The 15,292-nt window shown below is 37.9% G+C and overlaps 1 protein-coding gene across 6 annotated transcripts; it reads left to right on the plus strand.

Moving 5' to 3' along the window:
* Positions 1 to 1,137: 1,137 nt before the first annotated feature.
* Positions 1,138 to 12,981, plus strand: LOC147872391 (uncharacterized). 6 transcript variants are annotated; one of them, XM_087357193.1, is made up of 10 exons: positions 1,389 to 1,436; positions 2,842 to 2,934; positions 3,879 to 4,040; positions 4,133 to 4,432; positions 5,838 to 5,930; positions 7,129 to 7,167; positions 8,574 to 8,666; positions 9,865 to 9,903; positions 11,310 to 11,405; positions 12,604 to 12,981. In XM_087357193.1, exons 4-10 carry the CDS (start codon positions 4,205 to 4,207, stop codon positions 12,913 to 12,915), a joined length of 900 nt encoding a protein of 299 aa, XP_087213319.1. In that variant the 5' UTR covers positions 1,389 to 1,436; positions 2,842 to 2,934; positions 3,879 to 4,040; positions 4,133 to 4,204; the 3' UTR covers positions 12,916 to 12,981. The 6 variants fall into 6 exon arrangements, with proteins under 6 accessions (XP_087213321.1, XP_087213316.1, XP_087213315.1 ...); XM_087357191.1 differs by having other exon boundaries at positions 3,879 to 4,021; XM_087357195.1 differs by lacking the exons at positions 3,879 to 4,040; positions 12,604 to 12,981 and adding an exon at positions 12,350 to 12,489 and having other exon boundaries at positions 1,138 to 1,436.
* Positions 12,982 to 15,292: the final 2,311 nt, after the last annotated feature.

The following is a 15,292-nucleotide window of genomic DNA, read 5'->3' on the forward strand; positions in this document are numbered from 1 at the left end:
TCTGTACATGTTGATATGTATTTCAGACTAAATTACATTTCACACGACCCAAAACAAGTCTCACTTCATATAGGCAATCACCAGTAGGCTACGTCCCTTGTGCCACACTGCTACAGACTCGCATTACATTTTATTGCTTCAACTTTGTTGCATGACACGCAGTCCACCATAAGAGGAATTCTAAATGACTTGCTCCAATGCAATCTGGTATCTGGCAGATTTGCAATTTTCATGCAAAGAATAATTCCCAGCCACTGCTCAAGTTCTGAAACTCTTGACATCCAGTGGTTTATTCAGATTACTCTGAATAGCATATTTGTTGGTTTCACTTACAATCAGCATCCAAAGCACCTTTACAATGAACTTTCTAAAATAATTCAATAGTGAGAGTAGATAACCTGCACATTTCGGATCATGCCAATACTGTTGGGTACCTGGCAGATCTTCATCCTTGCTTTTGGGCAATACTCTGGTTTTTCTATTTCTCCAATTATGTCTTTCTTTATGCACCATCACTCATTCATTTATTTCAGAACTATCCCACACATATTACTAAATGTCTGTCTCAGGAATTATAAATGTCATGTTTGAATTCTTATCTGGAACAAGTCTTCTTCATTCTCATGAATAATGACTATCTACTGGTTGCACTTTAACTTTCACTAAAGTCCCACTGAACGCTGTCGTTGGTACAAACACTGTTCTAAAGTAAATGAAGAAACCACAGAATTTATTTATAATTACTGATAATTCCGTAATGAATTACTTGTACAACTGTACTCCAAAGATTTGAAGATGCATAGACTAATCACATAATTTTTTCAAAAAGTATTTATCGAATAACAAAATACTACGCACTTAAATGCACAAGACTCGCACTGAGAATAACAGTCACTTTTATTCGATGAGATTTACTGACGTATAGTTTAAAACAAAATTTCCATGATTGGCGACATATGACCAAACACATGTCAGGACGTGGGTAGCTGATCTGAAGCAGGGAGAATTCGGAGCTACCAACAGCTCAACTTTCTCACCCTGCGCAAATATTACTGAATTACAAATTTACCCATCGTCCGGTATACTGAAAAAACCACACAACGATTCATATAAATAGTGTGATAATGTTTGGTGTAGATACCACATAACACTCTGTTGAAACAGGTCGAAATATGTGAAAGACTATAAGCACACACCGTTAACCATTCTATCATCTTCGGCCGTTCGTGATTTTATTTTCTAAGATGTGGCACACTGACGCTGGAATCATAACAAATGAGAACGAAAGTTTGGTTCGTTAACGTCAGGTCATTTCATTTTAATCTCAGCGACAAGTCAGTTGTGTCTTAAGATCCACAGTTCCAATTTTCCATATTATTATGCCGTCACGGGACTATAGAAGGATAATCGTCAGGAGTTTGCAGTTTGCTATTAAGGTAAGTAAAATTTTGCCCTCCACTGAATTTTCGTTTTAATGAGACCCGGTATAACGTAGTCCTTTTTAAATTGGTTGTTTTTTTGCATTTTTTTTAAAGATTTATTAAAAGCATATGCAAGGATTTCGTACAGCAGTTGGCCATATTCATTTTCTTTACCTTAAGAAATGGTTCTCTTTAAGTATGAATTTGAATGAAACACTTTTTCCTGTGCTTGTAATATGGCTTACACATTCTTCATATACTTATTTTCTATTGTAGCTTATTTCAAAACAGAAATTTAAAGAAATCTATAATAAGAATTTACAAAAACATTTCAAAATGGATCTCAAAAAAGTCGCCTAAAGCCTTATGTATTACAGAAACTAATATCTGCTAGTGGGTACAACCCTAAACCTGTTCGGTCCAATTCTTTTCCTCACTGTAATTTTCATAAATCAGTTTGATATTACATGCACATCTTTTACTGGTCTCACAACCAGCTTGTTTGTAGTAATAAATATGTTATGCATATTTTCCCCGTTTTACACTTTGTTATGATACTGAGTTTGCTTCCACATCCTTCACAATTTGTGGGTACATTTGAAGACATTGTCGTATAAGCCGATCAGACTTCTGTCACTTGGAAAAGAAGCACTGGATGTGTGTTTCCTTATGAATGTTCGCTGATATTCAACATGTTATTAGTAAATAAACAACTGTGACTCATTCTCCTGAACAAAGATTTAATAGATGAAGGCCCTGAAATGCTTCTATCAATATTAGAAAGTTCATGTAATGCAATAAGGATATAAAATTGCTCTCTTATCAGGGTATTTCATCACTCTACATTGACTTTTTAAACAATTGCATGCATTCTTGTTTTATTATGCGAAGAAGAAATCATTTTGTTAAATGTTAAACTAGCTTATGTAGATTGATACTTATTTCAGTATATTAAGCGTTCTTTGTTCTTTGGTGTAAGCGAAAATTCCTCATAGGCATGTTTTGGCCATCTGTCATGTCTGTTGCTCCTTTTAGCCAGTAATTATTAGCTGCCATTTGTAAATGTCAATGTGAACTGCTCATGCAACAATATATTAGTGTCCATATGAACTTTTTGATGTTGTTCCCAACAGCATAAATGGCTTTAGAACTTGTGTGTACTCCAAAGAGTAAACCTTTCCAATCTTCCTATTATCATTTATGCCATAGTTCCTATGAGGAATTCTTTCCACTCAGAATAAAGAAATCAACTCACGGAGACGTCCAGTCCATCCGTCAGCATTGTCAGCTGAAAAGCATCTATCAATTATTTGTGCGGCCATCTATCTGGCCATGTGAACGTTGAGCTTATTGTGGTTAAGAGTATGTATCTTTGTTCTCCTTGATTTGCACATGGTGACACAACTATTTTTGTTTCTAGATCACATCCATAATTGTCGTCGTCGCATTGCGGGTGGTGTGGGGAATCCTACGGTACATTATCTGGCCATATGTCAATTCCAGCAGGCTGTCGGTATGTATTAATTTCACAGTATATTATATAATGACAGTGAGCCGATTAAGTGTTGGCCATGTCTTTCTGTCTTTAGTGATCCGTGCTGCAGAGCGACATGGAAGTTCGCCAATTAACACCAGTCCCCTCGTGCGTGTAACTTCACCCACTCTAGGAAAAGGTTTCAATTTGTGGAGATGAAACATACCATTTTCGATTTCACAGGATATGATTAGCCAATGTGTTCAAAACCAGTTCAAGCTACAACAATCACCTTCCACTGGTTGGTCAACATTTTGTTAGAGTGGAGTATGAGAGAAGTCAACAGCACATTCAGAAAACTTCAAAGACACCTAGCTTTCTAGCAGGGGTAGGGATGAACCAAAGCTCCCCGCCCACCAAAAATTTCCATCAACACATTCAAAATCTTATGTGCGTCGCATATTAACATTTCCTTGTGTGACTGGGTCTTCTGTAATTTCAAAATGCTTAGTTTTATGCGAGTCTTGTGACCCAAAACATCAAGGTAACCTTGGTGCCAGAAGTTTGGCTGTGAACCCAATATAAAGTCAATGAATGGTATGTCAGTCAGAATACATACGGTTTTAATGCTCGGTTTCTGTTGCGTTCCTTTGACACGACACCTTACCAAATACAGGTTGTAGACTCTGTTTTAAAACCATTAATACAAGCATTTTCTACAGATGTCTTAATAATAATAATAATCTATTACAAGGATTGGGCCTATTGACCCGTTCCAGGACAGATTCTCGGGCAACTTGTCCCTGTTAGTCTTGTAGGGTGCATTTGTGAGTAGTGAGTGACCAGCCAACTGCCTCCGCACAATTTCTAGTCAATCCTGTTTTTTGTCTGCTAGAGCCATGTAATAGGGATCAGGATACACGTGAGTGAGAAACACAGCCGCTGAGTTTTGCTGAACAGCATTAATTCTCTCATGCTTGCAGGTTTACCTTTGGTAAATCTAAGACATGGGGCGAAGGATGTTGTACTATGGATTTTTATCACCCTCGACCAGGTTTGAACCCGCAAACTGTGGGTCCAGGTCCAGTGGCAAGGACACTAACCACTAGGCCACGGACCACCAAGGGTAACGTCTAAATGTCTGAGTAAATTATGCATTAAATAAAACATTTACTTTGTAAATCTGACAAGGACTTAACTTTCGCCATAGTCTTTAATTATTGTTTTCTTTTAACAGGGAAGGCCAGCCCCGCCGGATGAAGAAGAATATGCGACGTCGGACGAGATCTACCACAATGTTTGGCGGACCATGCATATCAAGCGAGGGTTGCAACAGGCACGACAGATACCGCAGACTGAGCCACGACCGTCTTTTACTTATGAGACCCGTGAGTCAGGCGGCATGATCCTTCGAAAGTACCAGCCAGTGCTGGGCCTGCAGGCGACATACAGCAGAATGAGTACTGTCCGCCCGCTCAGGGTTATACCAAAAGACTATGGAAGGATAATCGTCAGGAATTTGCAGTTTGCTATTAAGGTAAGTAAAATTTTGCCCTCCACTGAATTTTCGTTTTAATGAGACCCGGTATAACGTAGTCCTTTTTAAATTGGTGATTTTTTTGCATTTTTTTTAAAGATTTATTAAAAGCATATGCAAGGATTTCGTACAGCAGTTGGCCATATTCATTTTCTTTACCTTAAGAAATGGTTCTCTTTAAGTATGAATTTGAATGAAACACTTTTTCCTGTGCTTGTAATATGGCTTACACATTCTTCATATACTTATTTTCTATTGTAGCTTATTTCAAAACAGAAATTTAAAGAAATCTATAATAAGAATTTACAAAAACATTTCAAAATGGATCTCAAAAAAGTCGCCTAAAGCCTTATGTATTACAGAAACTAATATCTGCTAGTGGGTACAACCCTAAACCTGTTCGGTCCAATTCTTTTCCTCACTGTAATTTTCATAAATCAGTTTGATATTACATGCACATCTTTTACTGGTCTCACAACCAGCTTGTTTGTAGTAATAAATATGTTATGCATATTTTCCCCGTTTTACACTTTGTTATGATACTGAGTTTGCTTCCACATCCTTCAAAATTTGTGGGTACATTTGAAGACATTGTCGTATAAGCCGATCAGACTTCTGTCACTTGGAAAAGAAGCACTGGATGTGTGTTCCCTTATGAATGTTCGCTGATATTCAACATGTTATTAGTAAATAAACAACTGTGACTCATTCTCCTGAACAAAGATTTAATAGATGAAGGCCCTGAAATGCTTCTATCAATATTAGAAAGTTCATGTAATGCAATAAGGATATAAAATTGCTCTCTTATCAGGGTATTTCATCACTCTACATTGAATTTTTAAACAATTGCATGCATTCTTGTTTTATTATGCGAAGAAGAAATCATTTTGTTAAATGTTAAACTAGCTTATGTAGATTGATACTTATTTCAGTATATAAAGCGTTCTTTGTTCTTTGGTGTAAGCGAAAATTCCTCATAGGCATGTTTTGGCCATCTGTCATGTCTGTTGCTCCTTTTAGCCAGTAATTATTAGCTGCCATTTGTAAATGTCAATGTGAACTGCTCATGCAACAATATATTAGTGTCCATATGAACTTTTTGATGTTGTTCCCAACAGCATAAATGGCTTTAGAACTTGTGTGTACTCCAAAGAGTAAATCTTTCCAATCTTCCTATTATCATTTATGCCATAGTTCCTATGAGGAATTCTTTCCACTCAGAATAAAGAAATCAACTCACAGAGACGTCCAGTCCATCCGTCAGCATTGTCAGCTGAAAAGCATCTATCAATTATTTGTGCGGCCATCTATCTGGCCATGTGAACGTTGAGCTTATTGTGGTAAAGAGTATGTATCTTTGTTCTCCTTGATTTGCACATGGTGACACAACTATTTTTGTTTCTAGATCACATCCATAATTGTCGTCGTCGCATTGCGGGTGGTGTGGGGAATCCTACGGTACATTATCTGGCCATATGTCAATTCCAGCAGGCTGTCGGTATGTATTAATTTCACAGTATATTATATAATGACAGTGAGCCGATTAAGTGTTGGCCATGTCTTTCTGTCTTTAGTGATCCGTGCTGCAGAGCGACATGGAAGTTCGCCAATTAACACCAGTCCCCTCGTGCGTGTAACTTCACCCACTCTAGGAAAAGGTTTCAATTTGTGGAGATGAAACATACCATTTTCGATTTCACAGGTTATGATTAGCCAATGTGTTCAAAACCAGTTCAAGCTACAACAATCACCTTCCACTGGTTGGTCAACATTTTGTTAGAGTGGAGTATGAGAGCAGTCAACAGCACATTCAGAAAACTTCAAAGACACCTAGCTTTCTAGCAGGGGTAGGGATGAACCAAAGCTCCCCGCCCACCAAAAATTTCCATCAACACATTCAAAATCTTATGTGTGTCGCATATTAACATTTCCTTGTGTGACTGGGTCTTCTGTAATTTCAAAATGCTTAGTTTTATGCGAGTCTTGTGACCCAAAACGTCAAGGTAACCTTGGTGCCAGAAGTTTGGCTGTGAACCCAATATAAAGTCAATGAATGGTATGTCAGTCAGAATACATACGGTTTTAATGCTCGCTTTCTGTTGCGTTCCTTTGTCACGACACCTTACCAAATACAGGGTGTAGACTCTGTTTTAAAACCTTTAATACAAGCATTTTCTACAGATGTCTTAATAATGATAATCATCTATTACAAGGATTGGGCCTATTGACCCGTTCCAGGACAGATTCTCGGGCAACTTGTCCCTGTTAGTCTTGTAGGGTGCATTTGTGAGTAGTGAGTGACCAGCCAACTGCCTCCGCACAATTTCTAGTCAATCCTGATTTTTGTCTGCTAGAGCCATGTAATAGGGATCAGGATACACGTGAGTGAGAAACACAGCCGCTGAGTTTTGCTGAACAGCATTAATTCTCTCATGCTTGCAGGTTTACCTTTGGTAAATCTAAGACATGGGGCGAAGGATGTTGTACTATGGATTTTTATCACCCTCGACCAGGTTTGAACCCGCAAACTGTGGGTCCAGGTCCAGTGGCAAGGACACTAACCACTGGGCCACGGACCACCAAGAGTAACGTCTTAATGTCTGAGTAAATTATGCATTAAATAAAACATTTACTTTGTAAATCTGACAAGGACTTAACTTTCGCCATAGTCTTTAATTATTGTTTTCTTTTCACAGGGAAGGATAATCGTCAGGAGTTTGCAGTTTGCTGTTAAGGTAAGTAAAATTTTGCCCTCCACTGAATTTTCGTTTTAATGAGACCCGGTATAACGTAGTCCTTTTTAAATTGGTGATTTTTTTGCATTTTTTTTTAAAGATTTATTAAAAGCATATGCAAGGATTTCGTACAGCAGTTGGCCATATTCATTTTCTTTACCTTAAGAAATGGTTCTCTTTAAGTATGAATTTGGATGAAACACTTTTTCCTGTGCTTGTAATATGGCTTACACATTCTTCATATACTTATTTTCTATTGTAGCTTATTTCAAAACAGAAATTTAAAGAAATCTATAATAAGAATTTACAAAAACATTTCAAAATGGATCTCAAAAAAGTCGCCTAAAGCCTTATGTATTACAGAAACTAATATCTGCTAGTGGGTACAACCCTAAACCTGTTCGGTCCAATTCTTTTCCTCACTGTAATTTTCATAAATCAGTTTGATATTACATGCACATCTTTTACTGGTCTCACAACCAGCTTGTTTGTAGTAATAAATATGTTATGCATATTTTCCCCGTTTTACACTTTGTTATGATACTGAGTTTGCTTCCACATCCTTCACAATTTGTGGGTACATTTGAAGACATTGTCGTATAAGCCGATCAGACTTCTGTCACTTGGAAAAGAAGCACTGGATGTGTGTTCCCTTATGAATGTTCGCTGATATTCAACATGTTATTAGTAAATAAACAACTGTGACTCATTCTCCTGAACAAAGATTTAATAGATGAAGGCCCTGAAATGCTTCTATCAATATTAGAAAGTTCATGTAATGCAATAAGGATATAAAATTGCTCTCTTATCAGGGTATTTCATCACTCTACATTGAATTTTTAAACAATTGCATGCATTCTTGTTTTATTATGCGAAGAAGAAATCATTTTGTTAAATGTTAAACTAGCTTATGTAGATTGATACTTATTTCAGTATATAAAGCGTTCTTTGTTCTTTGGTGTAAGCGAAAATTCCTCATAGGCATGTTTTGGCCATCTGTCATGTCTGTTGCTCCTTTTAGCCAGTAATTATTAGCTGCCATTTGTAAATGTCAATGTGAACTGCTCATGCAACAATATATTAGTGTCCATATGAACTTTTTGATGTTGTTCCCAACAGCATAAATGGCTTTAGAACTTGTGTGTACTCCAAAGAGTAAACCTTTCCAATCTTCCTATTATCATTTATGCCATAGTTCCTATGAGGAATTCTTTCCACTCAGAATAAAGAAATCAACTCACGGAGACGTCCAGTCCATCCATCAGCATTGTCAGCTGAAAAGCATCTATCAATTATTTGTGCGGCCATCTATCTGGCCATGTGAATGTTGAGCTTATTGTGGTAAAGAGTATGTATCTTTGTTCTCCTTGATTTGCACATGGTGACACAACTATTTTTGTTTCTAGATCACATCCATAATTGTCGTCGTCGCATTGCGGGTGGTGTGGGGAATCCTACGGTACATTATCTGGCCATATGTCAATTCCAGCAGGCTGTCGGTAAGTATTAATTTCACAGTATATTATATAATGACAGTGAGCCGATTAAGTGTTGGCCATGTCTTTCTGTCTTTAGTGATCCGTGCTGCAGAGCGACATGGAAGTTCGCCAATTAACACCAGTCCCCTCGTGCGTGTAACTTCACCCACTCTAGGAAAAGGTTTCAATTTGTGGAGATGAAACATACCATTTTCGATTTCACAGGTTATGATTAGCCAATGTGTTCAAAACCAGTTCAAGCTACAACAATCACCTTCCACTGGTTGGTCAACATTTTGTTAGAGTGGAGTATGAGAGCAGTCAACAGCACATTCAGAAAACTTCAAAGACACCTAGCTTTCTAGCAGGGGTAGGGATGAACCAAAGCTCCCCGCCCACCAAAAATTTCCATGAACACATTAAAAATCTTATGTGCGTCGCATATTAATATTTCCTTGTGTGACTGGGTCTTCTGTAATTTCAAAATGCTTAGTTTTATGCGAGTCTTGTGACCCAAAACATCAAGGTAACCTTGGTTCCAGAAGTTTGGCTGTGAACCCAATATAAAGTCAATGAATGGTATGTCAGTCAGAATACATACGGTTTTAATGCTCGCTTTCTGTTGCGTTCCTTTGTCACGACACCTTACCAAATACCGGGTGTAGACTCTGTTTTAAAACCTTTAATACAAGCATTTTCTACAGATGTCTTAATAATAATAATCATCTATTACAAGGATTGGGCCTATTGACCCGTTCCAGGACAGATTCTCGGGCAACTTGTCCCTGTTAGTCTTGTAGGGTGCATTTGTGAGTAGTGAGTGACCAGCCAACTGCCTCCGCACAATTTCTAGTCAATCCTGATTTTTGTCTGCTAGAGCCATGTAATAGGGATCAGGATACACGTGAGTGAGAAACACAGCCGCTGAGTTTTGCTGAACAGCATTAATTCTCTCATGCTTGCAGGTTTACCTTTGGTAAATCTAAGACATGGGGCAAAGGATGTTGTACTATGGATTTTTATCACCCTCGACCAGGTTTGAACCTGCAAACTGTGGGTCCAGGTCCAGTGGCAAGGACACTAACCACTGGGCCACGGACCACCAAGGGTAACGTCTTAATGTCTGAGTAAATTATGCATTAAATAAAACATTTACTTTGTAAATCTGACAAGGACTTAACTTTCGCCATAGTCTTTAATTATTGTTTTCTTTTCACAGGGAAGGATAATCATCAGGAGTTTGCAGTTTGCTGTTAAGGTAAGTAAAATTTTGCCCTCCACTGAATTTTCGTTTTAATGAGACCCGGTATAACGTAGTCCTTTTTAAATTGGTGATTTTTTTGCATTTTTTTTTAAAGATTTATTAAAAGCATATGCAAGGATTTCGTACAGCAGTTGGCCATATTCATTTTCTTTACCTTAAGAAATGGTTCTCTTTAAGTATGAATTTGAATGAAACACTTTTTCCTGTGCTTGTAATATGGCTTACACATTCTTCATATACTTATTTTCTATTGTAGCTTATTTCAAAACAGAAATTTAAAGAAATCTATAATAAGAATTTACAAAAACATTTCAAAATGGATCTCAAAAAAGTCGCCTAAAGCCTTATGTATTACAGAAACTAATATCTGCTAGTGGGTACAACCCTAAATCTGTTCGGTCCAATTCTTTTCCTCACTGTAATTTTCATAAATCAGTTTGATATTACATGCACATCTTTTACTGGTCTCACAACCAGCTTGTTTGTAGTAATAAATATGTTATGCATATTTTCCCCGTTTTACACTTTGTTATGATACTGAGTTTGCTTCCACATCCTTCAAAATTTGTGGGCACATTTGAAGACATTGTCGTATAAGCCGATCAGACTTCTGTCACTTGGAAAAGAAGCACTGGATGTGTGTTCCCTTATGAATGTTCGCTGATATTCAACATGTTATTAGTAAATAAACAACTGTGACTCATTCTCCTGAACAAAGATTTAATAGATGAAGGCCCTGAAATGCTTCTATCAATATTAGAAAGTTCATGTAATGCAATAAGGATATAAAATTGCTCTCTTATCAGGGTATTTCATCACTCTACATTGACTTTTTAAACAATTGCATGCATTCTTGTTTTATTATGCGAAGAAGAAATCATTTTGTTAAATGTTAAACTAGCTTATGTAGATTGATACTTATTTCAGTATATAAAGCGTTCTTTGTTCTTTGGTGTAAGCGAAAATTCCTCATAGGCATGTTTTGGCCATCTGTCATGTCTGTTGCTCCTTTTAGCTAGTAATTATTAGCTGCCATTTGTAAATGTCAATGTGAACTGCTCATGCAACAATATATTAGTGTCCATATGAACTTTTTGATGTTGTTCCCAACAGCATAAATGGCTTTAGAACTTGTGTGTACTCCAAAGAGTAAACCTTTCCAATCTTCTTATTATCATTTATGCCATAGTTCCTATGAGGAATTCTTTCCACTCAGAATAAAGAAATCAACTCACGGAGACGTCCAGTCCATCCGTCAGCATTGTCAGCTGAAAAGCATCTATCAATTATTTGTGCGGCCATCTATCTGGCCATGTGAATGTTGAGCTTATTGTGGTAAAGAGTATGTATCTTTGTTCTCCTTGATTTGCACATGGTGACACAACTATTTTTGTTTCTAGATCACATCCATAATTGTCTTCGTCGCATTGCGGGTGGTGTGGGGAATCCTACGGTACATTATCTGGCCATATGACGTCAATTCCAGCAGGCTGTCGGTATGTATTAATTTCACAGTATATTATATAATGACAGTGAGCCGATTAAGTGTTGGCCATGTCTTTCTGTCTTTAGTGATCCGTGCTGCAGAGCGACATGGAAGTTCGCCAATTAACACCAGTCCCCTCGTGCGTGTAACTTCACCCACTCTAGGAAAAGGTTTCAATTTGTGGAGATGAAACATACCATTTTCGATTTCACAGGTTATGATTAGCCAATGTGTTCAAAACCAGTTCAAGCTACAACAATCACCTTCCACTGGTTGGTCAACATTTTGTTAGAGTGGAGTATGAGAGCAGTCAACAGCACATTCAGAAAACTTCAAAGACACCTAGCTTTCTAGCAGGGGTAGGGATGAACCAAAGCTCCCCGCCCACCAAAAATTTCCATCAACACATTCAAAATCTTATGTGCGTCGCATATTAACATTTCCTTGTGTGACTGGGTCTTCTGTAATTTCAAAATGCTTAGTTTTATGCGAGTCTTGTGACCCAAAACGTCAAGGTAACCTTGGTGCCAGAAGTTTGGCTGTGAACCCAATATAAAGTCAATGAATGGTATGTCAGTCAGAATACATACGGTTTTAATGCTCGCTTTCTGTTGCGTTCCTTTGTCACGACACCTTACCAAATACAGGGTGTTGACTCTGTTTTAAAACCTTTAATACAAGCATTTTCTACAGATGTCTTAATAATAATAATCATCTATTACAAGGATTGGGCCTATTGACCCGTTCCAGGACAGATTCTCGGGCAACTTGTCCCTGTTAGTCTTGTAGGGTGCATTTGTGAGTAGTGAGTGACCAGCCAACTGCCTCCGCACAATTTCTAGTCAATCTTGATTTTTGTCTGCTAGAGCCATGTAATAGGGATCAGGATACACGTGAGTGAGAAACACAGCCGCTGAGTTTTGCTGAACAGCATTAATTCTCTCATGCTTGCAGGTTTACCTTTGGTAAATCTAAGACATGGGGCGAAGGATGTTGTACTATGGATTTTTATCACCCTCGACCAGGTTTGAACCCACAAACTGTGGGTCCAGGTCCAGTGGCAAGGACACTAACCACTGGGCCACGGACCACCAAGAGTAACGTCTTAATGTCTGAGTAAATTATGCATTAAATAAAACATTTACTTTGTAAATCTGACAAGGACTTAACTTTCGCCATAGTCTTTAATTATTGTTTTCTTTTAACAGGGAAGGCCAGCCCCGCCGGATGAAGAAGAATATGCGACGTCGGACGAGATCTACCACAATGTTTGGCGGACCATGCATATCAAGCGAGGGTTGCAACAGGCACGACAGATTCCGCAGACTGAGCCACGACAGATTCCGCAGACTGAGCCACGACCGTCTTTTACTTATGAGACCCGTGAGTCAGGCGGCATGATCCTTCGAAAGTACCAGCCAGTGCTGGACCTGCCGACGTTTCAACAAGCGGTGTTAGACAAAAAAAAACGTTATGTATGGTTTTGTTATTTGGTTCAGCAGACTTTTCAAGGAAAATGAGCTACTTTTAAAATATTTTTAATGTATGTTAAAACATGTTTAATAAAATTGTTATTTTTATAAAAATGGGGTGTTTATTTGTAATGAAAACCCAAAGTGCCATCATTGCCGCTACCAAGTGTTGCACTTCTGGTTTGACGCTTCTTCTCTGTCAGCTGTTTCCTCGTGTACATTTATTCAGCTTTATGAGAGACAGCCAGTTAAAAAACGTGCTTCCAAATATATCTTTTTCAATTGGCTGCCCCCTGCCACAGATTCGGATATTTGTCTTTAGGAAGAAGCCACAGTCACATTTTTAGATATGGGCCTAGATCCTTTCGTATAAACTGCAGAATGGGTTCAGCATCTTGTTTTGATGCTCCTGAATGACTATCAGATATTCAGAAATGTTGAGAACAATGCTCTGCTGAAACGGAAGTGTACGCACGCAGACAACTGCACATGGCTGCTGGAATTGTTGAGTGCGTTCATCCACCACACCAACCACGACTCGTCTTGTGTTTATTGATAAAATATTTTCTAGCAGCTTGGAAAGTGACAAGAATTATGAATCAGCTGTGAATGAAATAACTGTAATTACCCCCAGAAGGGCAAGGCATTGTTGTTCATTTTACTTACAAATTGGAATTTCCCTTGAGGTTTGGTATTTAGCTGATTCAACTGCCTGCATCATGAATTTGAACGTTCAATGCCACTGACTGGTCCTTTTTTGATAAGGAAAACTTTGGTCTCTTCTAATAATGATGAAACAAAGCAGGCACAACTCCGCCATCGAATTTAGTCAAGGAACACCTTTTAATGTCTTTGGTTTAGGTCACGTGGCATTAAAAAAATCAGGTACACTGACTACAGCAGTCACAATTTTTTGACGTAAATACGTCTATGAGGAAGGGTCATTCGGCAAAAATGTGTTACGAAAAAGGGAAACGAAAGAGTGTAACTTCATTGTTTTGTTACCTAGGAAATGTCATCTGTTTATCAACAAATAAACAACAATGGTTACCTAGGAAACTTCATCTGTTTATCAACAAATCGACAATAATAGTTACCTAAGGAACATCTATTTACTCGGCATTTTTGTTACCAAGGAAACATCATCTGTTTACTCGGCATTGTTGTTACCTATAAAACATTTCATTACATTACCTTACCTTACATTACATTTCATTACATTCAGCTACCACAGACCCATCTTAAGCATAAGTAATTCAAGTTAAATAAGCAATGTCTTAATCAAAATTATCTCAATTGTAAAGCATGTATAAAGGAAATATTTAGAATAAAGCCAATATATAAACTTCCTTTCCGTAAAGACGTATTTACGTCAAATTCTCCGGAACCGTGGTTCCACTATCACTTTTTAAATACCATGTCTTTGCATTAATTCATGCTGGACTCTTGCATACACCACCGAAGAAATGTCACCATGAAGATGGCTGTCTTCTGGTACAAGTTTTCGGCGAACGTCTACCAGTAAAAACCCATGAGACAGCCATCTTCACACTCGCAGCCAAGAGATCTTCAATTCTCACTGACAGACAGCCATAGAGCAGCGTCATCAGTTACTATGCCCACAAAAGTTAAAAATGTTGCTTCTGAAGAATACATAGTAATATACATGCAAGAAATTCCATCCTTTCGTCTTTTGTCATGTCTACCCTTACATTGAAAGTTCTTCAAAATCAAAATCTTTCACCGTGTGCAAAGGGAGAACGCGCAGTTGACACGATGTACGTTTACCGAGTTTCTGTGTCTTCTGAAATATCAGCTATCCGCCTTCGTACTGCCATTACATTTAAACTTATGCATCCAGACTTTTTGTGCATGCTTCATGCGCTTCTGTACCCGACGAAATTTATTTAATATATAGTACATCAAAACTGCTGTGTGTTTTCTGAATACTCTGTGTACATTGTAAAATTGGCATAACTGAAAAGGTTCGCGGCCAGCGCGCCTAGCGGTAGTGCTGTATTCACTGGTACAGTACTACAGACGAATCCTACCACTAGACATGGACTTTTTCCGTCAGTGGTACCAGTTATTTCCGTGCATGTTGGACAAAATATTTTGTGACAGAGCCATTCAAATCCATATTTTTCAAAGAGGCAGCGTACTGAAAATGCAAACGTTTATATATCATCAGTTTCCATCCCCTCAATTTTTAAACTTCTTGTACAATTTTGTTGTATTCCAGTCCCATACGTAGCACTTGCCATCAGCGTCTCCTGACACCAAGTAGCTGAGAAGAAATAGGAGGATTAATGACGATATGGAAAAGATTAGAAAATAATTTGATTTCAACAAGTACTGAAATGTATCCACACTGTGACTAAATTTATTATTAAAATCAAGTTTCATCATCATATAAATAACTTTA

The sequence above is a fragment of the Zootermopsis nevadensis genome, unplaced genomic scaffold (genome assembly GCF_977971745.1).
Source record: "Zootermopsis nevadensis isolate Lab colony 2312 unplaced genomic scaffold, Znev_1.0 Znev_ptg000028l, whole genome shotgun sequence".
NCBI lineage: Eukaryota > Metazoa > Arthropoda > Insecta > Blattodea > Termopsidae > Zootermopsis > Zootermopsis nevadensis.

Coding starts and splice junctions, on each gene's coding strand:
- LOC147872391 (XM_087357189.1), top strand. CDS start 1,380: ATGCCGTCACGGGACTATAGAAGGATAATCGTCAGGAGTTTGCAGTTT. Junction 2,935..4,132: donor TCAATTCCAGCAGGCTGTCG/GTATGTATTAAT, acceptor TTCTTTTAACAG/GGAAGGCCAGCCCCGCCGGA. Junction 8,667..9,864: donor TCAATTCCAGCAGGCTGTCG/GTAAGTATTAAT, acceptor TTCTTTTCACAG/GGAAGGATAATCATCAGGAG.